The 14,058-nt window shown below is 43.6% G+C and overlaps 1 protein-coding gene across 4 annotated transcripts in view; it reads left to right on the forward strand.

Annotated features, from left to right (window-relative positions):
* SLC35B2 (solute carrier family 35 member B2) overlaps positions 1-5,823 on the forward strand; it is a 47,338-nt gene extending 41,515 nt beyond the window's left edge. For all 4 annotated transcript variants that reach the window (XM_033939806.1, XM_033939807.1, XM_033939808.1 and 1 more), the window contains exons 3-4: positions 3,303-3,463; positions 3,725-5,823. In XM_033939806.1, the coding sequence (XP_033795697.1) occupies positions 3,303-3,463; positions 3,725-4,660 (1,097 nt within the window). In that variant the 3' untranslated portion in view covers positions 4,661-5,823. The remainder of the gene's footprint in view (positions 1-3,302; positions 3,464-3,724) is intronic.
* The last annotated feature ends 8,235 nt before the right edge of the window (positions 5,824-14,058 follow it).

The raw sequence follows: 14,058 nt of genomic DNA on the forward strand, positions 1-14,058 counted from the left end.
AGGTGGCGGAGACAAAAATGGTGGTGGAATTCAAAAAGGCCTGGGAGGAAGACAGATGATCTCTAATTAGAAAATGAATGGAATAAAAATCCCAAAACTTACATGGTTGCGTTTACTTTGTGGTTCTGACCAAGTGGCCCAGTGTCGCTCAGGGCAACTACTCCAGAAAACTGGATAACGGAACATACTTTGCAAGTCTTAGGATCCATTCTCTCTTCATCTTCTCCTATGCATTTATACCTTGGCTATCTCACGGTTCATGTTGCTTCCCTAAGCTATCTAATCAGCTTCTCATGATGGAAACCTCTGTCCTCTTCTCCTCACTCATTTTCTTGTGGAGTCCCTGTCTTTCCCTCATCTTGTTTAATGTATTTTTGAGCCTTCTAGAAAGGATTATAGAGGTTTCAGTTATAATCTTTATTTCTATTCTCGCTGACTGACCCCTGTCCTTTCTCCACTGCCATGTTGTCTGGCTCCAGGACCGCATAATCAGTATGTTGGCTTACTAGTGGGTTGGTGTACCTTTTGGCGTCCTCCATTTCTGTTTTAATTCCTCTATTACACTGGTTACTTCTTTTAAATATTTGAGTGCGACCATAGATTCTGAATTGCCCTTCGTGCCCCATATCTCCAGTTTTGTTTGGGGGCTGCAGTTGTATACAATTCATGGATATTTTGGTGCCAAGACTATGCATGCCCTGCATCACGTGTTCCTTATCTCGAGATTGGATTACTGCAATGTCATTTGTACTGCTATTCCTGCATCTCTCTTAAAGCGCTTACAGGCTTAACAGAACACAACAGGATGTATGCTGCTCTTGTAAATTCAATCATACGTGTACTCTTTTTGCTTCACCTACTCTTGCTGCCAATGTCGTTTCGAGTTCAGCTTAAAATACTGTGTGATCCTTCTAACTACTTGACTTTTTTTTTTTTACAATATCTTGTTCATATACTATGCTCACTGCATGATCATTACCCCCTCCCCTGCTATGTCCAGACTTGAAGCTACAAGGTAGAGATTGACACGGGGACAAATCTTTTCCCGTCCCTGCAGGAACTTAATTTCCCTGTCGCTGTCCCTGCCTCATTCCTGTAAGCTCTGCCTTAACCGCACAAGTCTTGAACACTTATGATTTTAAAGTGTTTGAGGCTTGTGCAGATGAGGATGGAGCTTGCAGGAATGGGACAGGAGCAGGAAAAGAACTTGCCGGGGCGGGACGGGAAATGGGAAAAGTTTGTTCCCGGGTCATTCTCTACTACAAGGCTTACAGCATTTTGCTTCTTGGCACCATTTTGGTGGAGTAACTTCCTGCATACTTTGTGCTGGGAGGAATCGTTCATAAGATTTAAATCCTTATTGAATGCCCATTTGTTTCAGTTAGTGGCTTGACATCGGGATCCTGACTGTGAATGTGGGTGCTATTTTATGCTCTCTTCCCTTCCTTGTCCTCCTTTCCCTCTTTGCTAAGAGTATATATCTTTCTTGTGTCATATTGTACTACTTTTCTGTTTTTTTGTTGAAGTTAGTTGTTGTTTTGATATATCAAGAATAAATAATCAAACCCAGGAGTGGACAATCACAGTCCAGAAGGGCCACAATCCAGTTGAATTTTCAAGATTTCTACCATGAATACCATAAGAACATAAGAATTGTCCAGCAGTCTGCTCCCGTGGCGGCCCTCTGGTCAAAGACCAGCACCCTAACTGAGATTAGCCCTACCAGCGCAGGTTCTTGTTCAGCAGGAACTTGTCTAACTTTGTCTTGAATCCCTGGAGGGTGTTTTCCCCTATGACAGACTCCGGAAGAGCGTTCCAGTTTTCTACCACTCTCTGGGTGAAGAAGAATTTTCTTATGTTCGTACGGAATCTATCCCCTTTCAACTTTAGAGAGTGCCCTCTCATTCTCCCTACCTTGGAGAGGGTGAACCCTGTCCTGATCTACTAAGTCTATTCCCTTCAGTACCTTGAATGTTTCAATCATGTCCCCTCTCAAACTCCTCTGTTCGAGGGAGAAGAGGCCCAGTTTCTCTAAGCTTTCACTGTACGCTAGCTCCTCCAACCCCTTAACCATCTTAGTCGCTCTTCTCTGGACCCTTTTGAGTAGTACCGTGTCCTTCTTCATGTACAGCGACCAGTGCTGTATGGAGTACTCCAGGTGAGGGTGCAACAGGGCCTGGTACAGCGGCATGATAATCGTTTCTGATCTATTTGCATACAATGGAGATCTATTTGCATACAATGGAAGCAGTACAATCTCATGCATATTCATGGTGGAGATCTTGGAAACTCGACTGGGTTGTTGTCCACCCCTGACCTAACCAGCATCCTGCTTTCGTCAAGGCAGCATCTCATGATGTATCCATACAGAAATCTCAGGATCCTGTCTCCTTCCCTCAGGTCTCTCTCTTCAGTTCTTCATATTTTGGATATTCCAGGGTCCTATCTCCTTCCTAAAGCCTCTCTTCAGCTCCCCATGCTTTTGGCTTTTAGATCCCTTAGTTAAGACCACACTTTATTTTAGAGACCTGTTTTTTAGCCCATCTCAAGATCTCTGATTTCTTCTAACCCCTCCTTTTGTTGCTTCCCCTAATTGTATTTTCCCTTATACATTGTAAATAATTTTAGTATTGGACATCGCCTTGAAGTTATGGTTAGGCGATTAATCAGATTTTTAAATAAACTTGAAACTATTCTTCGGACCTTGATTCTCTTTATAGCTCTTGGTGCTTTATTCATACTTTGGGTTTCTTAAGTTATTTTTCTCTATTGAGATCTGTTGTCACTTGTTCATTCTGTATTCTGAGTGACTTGATACTGTTCTTTCCTCTCTGAGCCAGGGTTAGAGCTCACAATAAAGAAAGATAATACAATTTGAGTTACAAATATGCCAGAAAGGCCTTACATAGGCACCTCTTCACGTATTCCAGCTCAGTAAGGACACTTTAAGCCATCTCCAAACATTGAAATTCATATTAAGTAGGCAAAATTGCAAGAGCGGTCTTGGCTCCTCATGATCCAAAGGGACCGGAGAGAGTCTGGTTGTGTGTTCTTTCCCAGCTAATGGTCCCATATCCAGGGTTAGCAAATTTTCCAAATGGAAAATCTGGACCCCCCTAGACTCCCCGCCCCCAGTCCAGCCCAGCCCTAGACACCTTCCCACCCCCCCACTGCCTGCTTTCGTCAGGCAGGAGGGCATCTGTGCATGCGCGGATGATCTCCTGTCCAATGGCGATTTGTTGGAAGCTTTTCAAAACCCGGATAAAAGGAGGTCTAGTAACCCTACCTATCTCTCTCTCCAGGCAGTGGAATCTGCTTCCCCTTGGTGAAATCCTGTGTGTTTGGCAGTGAATTAAAGTCTCTGCACTCTGAAGCTACCTCATCAAGTGTCCAGAATGAGGCAACGGACCCTTCCACCACCAAACAGGTCCTCAGACTGCTCTTCTGTGCCGCTGGATTACAGGTAGGGAATCAAATTGTGGATGAGGTGAGAGCTGGAAAGCTTCATGAGGGAGAAGGAAAAGTGGGAGTATTGGAGGAGCAGGAAGATTTTGAAGCTTTTGACCATAGGCAACTATTGTCAGACCTTCTGAGAAAGGGTGAGCTATCCTTAGTTGAGATGTGGGATGGGATTGAGGGTGTCTTGTGTTGGGTATGTTTGCTGCTTTTTATGCCCTGATTGTGGACTAATTCTTAACTCTTGCACCTCTCTTGTGACTGGTAGGCCTCGTACCTGACATGGGGTGTCCTTCAGGAGCGGGTGATGACAAGGACATATGGTGCCACGGACTCCAGCCCTGGAGAAAAGTTCAAGGATTCGCAGTTCCTGGTGTTCATGAACCGCATCTTGGCGTTCACAGTGGCAGGACTGTACTGTGCGTTGATCAAGCAACCGCGCCACAGTGCCCCCATGTACAAGTATTCCTTTGCCTCTCTCTCCAACATCCTCAGTAGCTGGTGCCAATACGAGGCTCTCAAATACATCAGCTTCCCCACACAGGTGCTAGCCAAGGCCTCCAAGGTCATCCCAGTTATGCTTATGGGGAAGCTGGTGTCACGCAAGACTTATGAATACTGGGAGTACTTTACAGCTGCGCTCATCTCTGCAGGCGTCAGCATGTTCTTACTCTCAAACAGCGCTGGCAAACACCCCTCCACTGTCACTACCTTCTCTGGCTTGCTCATCCTAGCGGGTTACATCATCTTTGACAGCTTCACCTCCAATTGGCAGGACTCGCTCTTCAAGTACAAGATGTCCTCGGTGCAGATGATGTTTGGGGTGAACCTTTTCTCCTGTCTCTTCACCTTGGGCTCGCTGCTGGAGCAGGGTGCTCTCTTGGAGTCGGTTCGCTTCATGGCCCAGCACCCGGACTTTGCGGTGCATGCTGCGCTGCTCTCTGTCTGCTCTGCCTTTGGCCAGCTTTTCATCTTTTACACCATCAACAGGTTTGGTGCCGCTGTGTTCACGATCATCATGACTCTTCGGCAAGCCTTTGCCATTCTCCTCTCCTGCCTCATCTACGGCCATGCCATTACTGTGGTGGGGGGGCTGGGCGTGGCTGTGGTCTTTCTGGCACTTTTCTTGCGCGTTTATGCCCGCAGTCGGATGAAGAGACGCAGCAGGAAGTCGCTCAGTGAGGGAGCTGTGCAGAAAGTGTAACATGGACCCCTCCCCCCACTTCTTTTTATATGGACACAATTGGACGAAAAGAGAGTATTTTTTAGAAAAATCTTTTTTAGTAAAATCAGGGGAAAGAGGGCACAGGGATGTGAAACTTTTGGTGCATCATATTTCCATCTACCTTAACGACACCACGGATTGTCTGGAAGGTCTAGCCTCATCTTTCCCTGCAGAAAAGCACCTCTCATTGTTTGAAACGCAGCTGTCCCCTGTCAGTCATTTTCTAAGTGTCTGTACTTAAAAGATGAATGCAAACATTTTATACACTTGATGGAGTACTGACAGGGGAGTGCATGGCTCATGAAATCCCAGCCTCTCCTAAAAGAAAGTGCTGGGGGGGGGGGGGGGGACATCGCAGTTGCAGCCCCTTTTACTAGGAGGTGTCGTAAGGAATAGGGCAAGAGCTCTGGATATGGGGAGAAAATCACAGCTCCTCCAGCAGGAGGTACTGTAGAGGGTGGGGCAGAGATGCCAACTGTGAGGACACTGCAGCTTGTAAACTGATTTCTGTTATCATCTGCTCCTTTTGACATAAGAACATAAGATTTGCTGCTGCTGGGTCAGACCAGTGGTCCATCATGCCTACTTGAGTCTAGTAGCCTTACTTGCGTATGTTCTGTTCCAGTAGGAACTTATCCAACCTTGTCTTGAATCCCTGAAGGGTGTTTCCCCTATAACAGCCTCCGGAAGAGCGTTCTCATGCATCCCTCTCTGCATCGTCCCGTTTAGTGCTGTTTTTGGGAGATTTTGATGGATTAGGAAAGCAGAGATTTTCATTCCTGATGTATCTTCCGATCAGGGTATGACTGTTACATGATTCAGGTGAACTCCGCCTTCTCTTATTTATGAAGCTGGCGAATGTGCCTGCACTTCTTTTGTTGAGCTGTTGGGAACACCGGTACTGGCAGAATACCGTACGAGTGCTATCTTATACAGCTGGAGCACAATCTGAATATATTTTGCTGGGTTACTGGGTAGAGAAATAAAGTTGCTGTCCTGCCATCAAGTCTCAGTGCAGCGGGCACCTACCGTGCTCGTCTGTACGGACAGGAAGTGTTGGCCGCCTCACTTCTGCCAGCTCACACATTTACGCTCTTTCTGAGAAATTGATCTCATGTTTAATTAAAGGGATGGTGCCGATTTGTGCAGTGTTTTTTTTTTTTTTGTTGTTGTTGTTCTTCAGGTGAAGGAATTGTATTCCACTGGGTTCCAACGCTGACTGGAACAGACTCACAGAATCACTGGGGGCGGATGAGATGGGGGGATGGTACAGTATTGCATAGAGCAGGTCAAGGAGGGCTGCTTGACTTTCTGTAGTGTCACTGGGGTCTGCTATTGCATGGGGATCTGGGGAAAAAGAAACACATAGATTTTCTGCAGAGTTGCGGGGGGAGGATAAAGTTTATACAGTAGTGGGATATGGGTCAGACTCGGGACTTATACACTTCTCCCTCCATATTCGCGGTTTCAACATTTGCAATTTTGATTATTCACGGTTTTTAGCTTGCTGGCTCCTCCACCCTAATTACATCAACTTGCATAGAGAAATTGCCGATTCCAAGCGTTTACAGAGAAAAATTGCTGATTCCCGGCACTTTCCTTCAGGAACAGGCCAAGTCTCCCACCATGTTGTTTGCGGTTTCACCATATGCACGATGGTTTTTAATAGAAAACAGCGAATAACATATGAAAAAGTTATTTGCGGTTTTTCTGTATTTGCGGTTCCGTTAATCCCCTATCACAGCCAATACGGAGGGAGAAGTGTATAGAATTACTGCCACCAGTGATACAGTATTTAGCAGGGAGAATGTGGCAATGACGCTGAGGCCTTCTACGGTGTCATTAGGTTTATAGTATTGCTTGGTGAGTGTGCTGACTATTTTGGATATGCTTCAGCAGAGATTTATTTATTTAAAAACATTTGTATGCTTCTAATCCCAATATATGCTCTAGTTCAGTGTATTGCAAACTGTTGTGGCGAGATTCCAGGTGTGTCACGAAAGAGATGAGTTGGTCACTGCCGGCACCAGCGCCGGTGCCTCTCCTCCTCTCTGTCCCTCCCCCCCAAAAAAAACCTAGCAGCGTTTGGGTTTTGGAAGGCCCCCAAGCTCAGGGCTACATCTACAGGACCCTGAGCATATGTGGATGTTGATGTGATGACATCATGCGCATGTGTGTGACATCACTGGTCGGCGTCTGCACATGCTCGGAGGCCCTGTAGACGCGGCCCCGAGTTTAGTGTGCCACGGTGGAAAAAGTTTTCAAGACACTGCTCTAGTGGAACAGGTTCCAACATTTAAAATATTCAATTAAACAGAATAATAGATAAATGTAAAACTCAGTACAGTATACAATAACCCTAAAAAGGCCCGATTTAAAATAATAAAACCCTTCACTTTGAAAATAAAAATCTGCCAATGGTATCACCTCTAATTAAATGATCCCACAGTATAGAAACCGTAAACCTTAATCTTGTATTGGGTCTTGGCATCAGCATAATCCTATATCCTAGTGGGTTTGTTGTTTTTTTTGTTTGGTTTTTTTTTTTTTTTGGGGGGGGGGGTTGTTTATAACTCATTACAGTCAGTCCAAAGGGCAACTTGAAATGAGAACATGGAATATATATGAAAAGGAAAAATATTCATCATGCCTCCCACTGTTAAGAAAACATTGTTCTCGTGCCTCCCTCGATGTAAAAAGGGAAGGGACAGAAAAACTAAGCAGCTTTTTAATTATAGATAAAATATCCAAAGGAAATATTAAAGAGAACAATGGAAATAGATGAGTAGCTGGAGGAATCTCGCAGCTAGTTGAGTTCATTAAAGCTCATCTGTTTCTCTGTATTTGATCATGCACTTACATGGGTGCTGTCCAAAATAATGCAGCCCTTGTTAGCTTAGGAAAATGACAGATCTTCTTCAAGATCGTCCATAAACAGCATAGATCTTTTTAAACAAAAAAACCCAGAAGAAATACCTTTGACATTCGGTCCAGCAGAGTGGTTCAATCCAAGACTTCCTCCAGTGATCCCACCCGCGTCTGGGTAAACGTTAAACTGTCCATAGATAACTTCCACCATTTCACGGGTAGATAGTGCATGAGACAAGCCATACTGAGTCAGACCAGGGTCTGTTAAGCTCAGCATCCTATGTCTGACTGGACCAATCTGGGTAAATCAAATTTCTGATCGCTTGTTTCAAGGAAGCCCTTCCTCAGGTAAATCTGTGTGATGGGAGGGAAAATCTCTGCTGGTAATATCAGGAGCCTCTAGGACAGTGGTCAGGTTTTCAGGATAGCCCTAATGAATATGCATGAAAGGGATTTGCATATAATGAAGATGATAAGAATGTAGATCTGCTCCATGCATATTCATTAGGGCTATACTGAAAACCCGACTGGCTAGTGGTCCTCCAGGACAGGGTTGGAGACCACTGCTCTAGGAGACATTTCATCTGGTGAAATATTAAAAGATTTAGGAATCTCAGATTGACACTTATTTTCAATTTCTCCATTTTTGTGTGCCTGAATAAATTCTCTTTAGCGAGCATATTGCTGGATGCCCTTAAAGTCACCACTTTCTGGTCCGGTTGAGCCAGTTCCCTGTGCTCTTGAGCTTTAAACAAGTAGTTCAGCCCTGTACTAAATGACTTGAAGTGAGAACCAGCGAGTCAGCACTCCAAAAACATAGAAGTCTGCAACTGCATCTGACCTTGAGTGAAATGTCAGATTCTAGGCAGGGGAACATTCCAATCCCAACCCTGCCAACAGAAGGAAGCGGACACTGCAGGCAACAGCATGGTAAGTTTGACTCTTTTTTTTTTCTGTTCCCCAGTAGCGGATACCAAGAAAGTCATCCAAAGATGTAAACTCCCTGTAGTTATGCAGAGCTCAGAAGGACAGCATCAATGGATGAACACCTTTTTTTTTTTTTTTTTTTTTTTACAAAAAGGGTGGTAGATGCATGGAATAGTCTCTCGGTAGAGGTGGCATAGACAAAGACTATGTCTGAATTCAAGAAAGCATGGAACAGGTACATGGGATCTCTTAGGGAGAGGAAGAGATAATGGCTACTGGATGAGCCATTTGGCTTTTATCTGCCATCATATTTCTATGTTTCTATTACCATAAAGCTCTATGACCTCACAATGCAGGTGTAAAGAGCCTTAGCCTATAGGAAGAGGAGATGCAAATGTTAAGAGCCTTAGCCAATAGGGAGAGGAGGAGATAGAGGATGCTGCGGATGGACTACTGGCCTTTATCTGCCATCATGTTTCTCTAACCATAAAGCTCTATGACCTCACAATGCAGGTGTAAAGAGCCTTAGCCTATAGGAAGAGGAGATGCAAATGTTAAGAGCCTTAGCCAATAGGGAGAGGAGGAGATAGAGGATGCTGCGGATGGACCACTGGCCTTTATCTGCCATCATGTTTCTATAACTTCTCCTAAAAAAGAATTGCTAATCTTAAATATTCTTTAATCCTAAATATTTTTCATATAAATACACACAGTCAGTATACAATATATTAAACATATAAGCACAGGATACCAATTCATCATATAATAAATCATCAAAATACTCCTTTGAAAAACCAGTCAATCCATAAAAATGGAAAAAGTAAAGGAGTACTTATCTTCTCTAGAATTGTCATCTCATCCTGGGCTCAGCTGCAGATTTTAAAGTGCTCAGTGCTCCCAAACAAAAACATTAGTGAAAACAAAAAATGAAATATCCCAAAAAACTTCCACTGCTAAAAAAACACTGTCCAAGTTCATCAGTTCAACAATCCAGGTTCAGTAATACAATCACTCGATGCAATTCATAGTATCAGATATCACAGACTTTACTTTTCCATTTTTATGGATTGACTGGTTTTTCAAAGGAGCATTTTGATGATTTATTATGTGATGAATTGGTATCCTGTGCTTATATGTTTAATATATTGTATACTGACTGCGTGTATTTATATGAAAAATATTTAGAATTAAAGAATATTTAAGATTAGAAATTCTTTTTTAGTAGAAGTTTTAGGAAATTTTTAAAGAATTGGATGTAATTAATTGTTACTCCCATTATAGTGAGTGTGTCTATGTTTCTATAACCATAAAGCTCTATGACCTCACAGTGCAGGTGTAAGAGCCTTAGCCAATAGGGAGAGGAGGAGATGGGCCATTTGACCTTTATCTGCCATCATGTTTCTGTGTTTCTGTTTCTATATCTAATCATTTTCTAATCTGAAACCATTATTAAGAGCTTCTAATTAAATTTAATCCAAATATTACTGAAATCTACACCAAAGCCTTTCTGAGAGCAAAGATGCAAATGAAAGAAAGACTAGCTAATGTCGCAGAACAGTTATTTTAGTGCTTGGGGAAAGTGCATTGTGAGACTCGCACGTGAAGGGGAGGAATATGTAAGGGTGATGTGGAGAAAGTAGAGTTGCTTAACAATATTTGTTTAGTGTTCACTGAAGAAGGGCTGGAAGTAGAATTGCAGAAGATAGAAGCGAGGTAGACTTCAAATGATGATCACAATACTGTACTTGTGAGGAGCTTAATTGATTAAAAATAAAGTTATGGGGCTGTATGGAATGCAGTCAAGGGTAAAAGTAAAAAGAATTCTCTGAGGACAAACAAGGTGAAAAATCCACACTGGTTGGTGACACTGTCCATCAGGGACCTGTGCGTGAACCACTCCATAGCAACTTCTTGAGGCCTTTGAGGATGGCGCATCACCCATGTATGTGTGCATTCCTACCCACCACCATTATGCGGCATTAAGCCATTCTCTGCTTTTCCAAGAAACAGAGGTTTGTTGGCATCTCCCCTCGTCTTGCATCTCATTCCCTTGGTAGTCTCTGCCTTCAAATTCCACCTTTTGTGATTTTATTTTGTTTAAGTGTTAATGAAGGGCTAGTGTCTGCTTCCCTTGTAGTGTCCCAGTCAGGTTGTAGACACTTGGTATTTTTCACGGCTCACTAGGCCCCCCCTTAGGCCTCGAGCAACTCAGCTGAGGTAACTGTTACAAAAGTAAGTCATTTGATTTTTTTTTTTTCTCTCCCCATTTCCATTAAGACTCCCAGTGGTTTTAAAAAGTGTACCCAGTGCAGCAGTACCAAGTCTTTCATGGATATACATAACTAGTGCTTGCAGTGTCCAGGACACAACCATAATTTTTTTTGTAAACTCTGCAGAAGTCAATGGATTTTTTGTGCAGAGCAGTCCAGATCATTAACTTTGTCCTCAAAAGCATCAGTTGGAATGGCTCCTGGAGCTGCATTCGATACGGGGGATACATTGGCACTGAGAATGTTTCCATTTGCCTAGACATTGAGCACTAGTAGCAACCACCAGAATCGGGCATCCTCTGATCCCACCGGAGGACCAGGAAGGATTCGACTTTGTCCTTTTCAACACCAAGGGACACTGATGGGCAGAAGCCAGGAGCATCAAGACTGCTGTCCTTTGAAGTACAGCATTCAGATCACTGGGTCATTGATACCTAAGAAGCACCCACCCCATTAGGGACATTCACCCTCCAAGGAAAGAGTGCATCAATTTCCACCATGCTAGGATTAGGCCACCAATTCAGCCCCATTGTTTTCAATGGATGTGATTACACTGGCTCAGCCCTAGCTTTATTGATGGCTCTCCTCGAGTGAATATGGGCCTTACTCCAGGAAGAGATGGGGCCCAATGTGATGACAAGGCATTAAGCACTTTTGAGTGTGGACCTGGCAGAGCTACAACCTGTTGCATGTTTGGCAGTACCTCAAAGGGCATTGGAGCCAGTACACACCAGATGGTGTTGCTGTCCAGTCCTTAAGGGAAGCTTCCTTGGGGCACCAGAGATCACCCATCCCTCAGGGCCTAGAACGTAAGGCCTGAATAATATGTCAGTAGACTGAGGCAAAAAAACATACAAGAAGGTGGCTATTTGGTGCTCAATCTTCTTTATTAGATAATATACCACTGACGTGACACGATCGTGTTTCGGCCCCAAAGGCCTGCCTCAGGAGTCTGATTTTGTGATCTGAGGAAAAAGATATTTATGGGTTCACAAATGTGTGTGACATCTCTTTTAGTCTTGAAAAACAAGGTATTCGTATCCAACTTGTGACTCACATACAGTGGCCGAAGATAGTGCTGCAATCCCTTTTGGAACAAGAATAAAAGCTATACGTTTTTTGCTTATTAAAAAAATATCTTTATTCATTTTGAAGCCATAAATAAGTGCAACATATTATACAATCATATTACACTATAAAAGCACTTAAATTGTAACCTATGACAAATAGATATATCACCCCCCATACTCAAATTCAAAAATTGCACTCAAAGAATTAAAAATATTTTCCACACCCTCCCCCCGGACGTGCATGATCAAAGGCAAAATCATTCTTTGCAAAATTTTGTCAATGGTTCCCAAATCTTCAGACAAGACACAGAGACTCCCACCAAAAGGTATAGTTCAAGCGATCCCAGTTTTTCCAATTCCTTAAAATAAGCTGTATGGCAACCCCTATCATAATAAAGAGAAGTTTGTTATTGTGAGATGATATTTGGCTTTTAGCACTCATCAAAGTGCGAAATAATACAGTGTCATATGTTAGTGCCACTGGATTTTTCCATTACTTTGTTCACCCGATCCCAAAACTATACGTTTTTTTGCCTTCCACAACCCAGGAAGGGTGAATCTCCTGTTTCTTCTGAACTGAGTAGACTGAGGCAGGCATAGAAATGTGAAGAGGACTATTTCTATGGGTCTGATACAGACTACTCCTGGGAGTCTGAAGAGGCACCTTTGGGTATTCTGTTAAATCTCTCCCCTTCCCACAAAAGGAGGAGAGGAGCTCTTCTTTACTGATTTTGTTTGTGAAATGGCTAAGCCTGTCCCATTTGATGTGGAGACCAAGGATGACCCCATGGCTGAGTTGTTGGATATCCTCAATTTTGATGCCAAATTCCCCACCCATCCCCGGAAGCTATGACAGTCCCTGTGAAATAATGGGAGGTCTCCCTCTCTGTATAGCGTATTCATAAGAAGGCCATCTCTATATTTAGAGTCTAGAAGACTGGATTTGAGAAGCTTCATGGTGGTCAAATCTGCTCTCAAAAGAGCCAAGTTATAAGAATCACTCCTTGATACCCCTGGATAAGGGGTCTTGAAGTCTTTTGGACGGTGTGCTTTTTTCTTCTTCAGAATACTGTCCTTGCTTCTCACATACATTTTTATCAGCTGTTCATGAGTCTGCACTTGCAGAACTTAGTGAGCAATGTGGCAGAGTCCACACTCTGCCTCCAGAGAAGACTGCAGAGCTCTGCTAGCAAGCAGAAAGCCCATGCCCAGGGCAATCTATAATGCTTTTGATATAGCATCCAGGGCCTCTGCCATGGGTATTTGGATGCATACTGTATACTCATCTGCCTGCATGCCTCAGACCTGGAAACTGGTTCAGGGGAAGCTGGCAGATATTCTGTGCTGGTGACAAGGTGGAGGAAGTCACTCACTTCATTAAGAAAGGTTCTGACCCCATCAAATTGCTATCCCAGTTCACTCCTGGCTCAGCCTCCTCATTCAGGAGGGGCTCTTGTGGAGGGCAGCAAAGACCCTTCTACTCAAAGGTAAGGGGTAAGGTGTAATTTTCATCCACCTCAGAATACCCTGAGTTCTTGCTCCTGCCCAAGACAGCAGTGGGCTCTTAAGGGCCTGATTCTAAAAACAGTGTCCCGATTGTAGGTACCCTATCAGTTTAATGGACCAATTGGGATGCACATTTTGTCAAAAAGTTGATGGGGTGAAGGATGCCGACAATATAAAGTTAGGGCTCTTCAGCTTGGAAAAGAGACAGCTGAGGGGAGATATGATTGAAGTCTACAAAATCCTGAGTGGAGTAGAACCGGGTACAAGTGGATCGATTTTTCACTCTGTCAAAAATTACAAAGATTAGGGGACACTCGATGAAGTTACAGGGAAATACTTTTAAAACCAATAGGAGAAATTTTATTTCACTCAGAGAATAGTTAAGCTCTGGAATGCATTGCCAGAGGTTGTGGTAAGAGCGGATAGCGTAGCTGGTTTTAAGAAAGGTTTGGACAGGTTCCTGGAGGAAAAGTCCATAGTGTGTTATTGAGAAAGACATGGGGGAAGCTACTGCTTGCCCTGGATTGGTAGCATGGAATGCTACTCCTTGGGTTTTGGATAGGTACTAGTGACCGACCTGGATTGGCCACCGTGAGAATGGGCTACTGTGCTTGATGGACCATTGGTCTGACCCAGTAAGGCTATTCTTATGTAAGCATTGCTCGTATGCGTAGAGAGACATCTAGGCATGCCTATGGATGCCTAAACCGGTGTAGGTGTAGGTGTGGTTTATGCC

The sequence above is a fragment of the Geotrypetes seraphini genome, chromosome 3 (genome assembly GCF_902459505.1).
Source record: "Geotrypetes seraphini chromosome 3, aGeoSer1.1, whole genome shotgun sequence".
Lineage (NCBI taxonomy): Eukaryota > Metazoa > Chordata > Amphibia > Gymnophiona > Dermophiidae > Geotrypetes > Geotrypetes seraphini.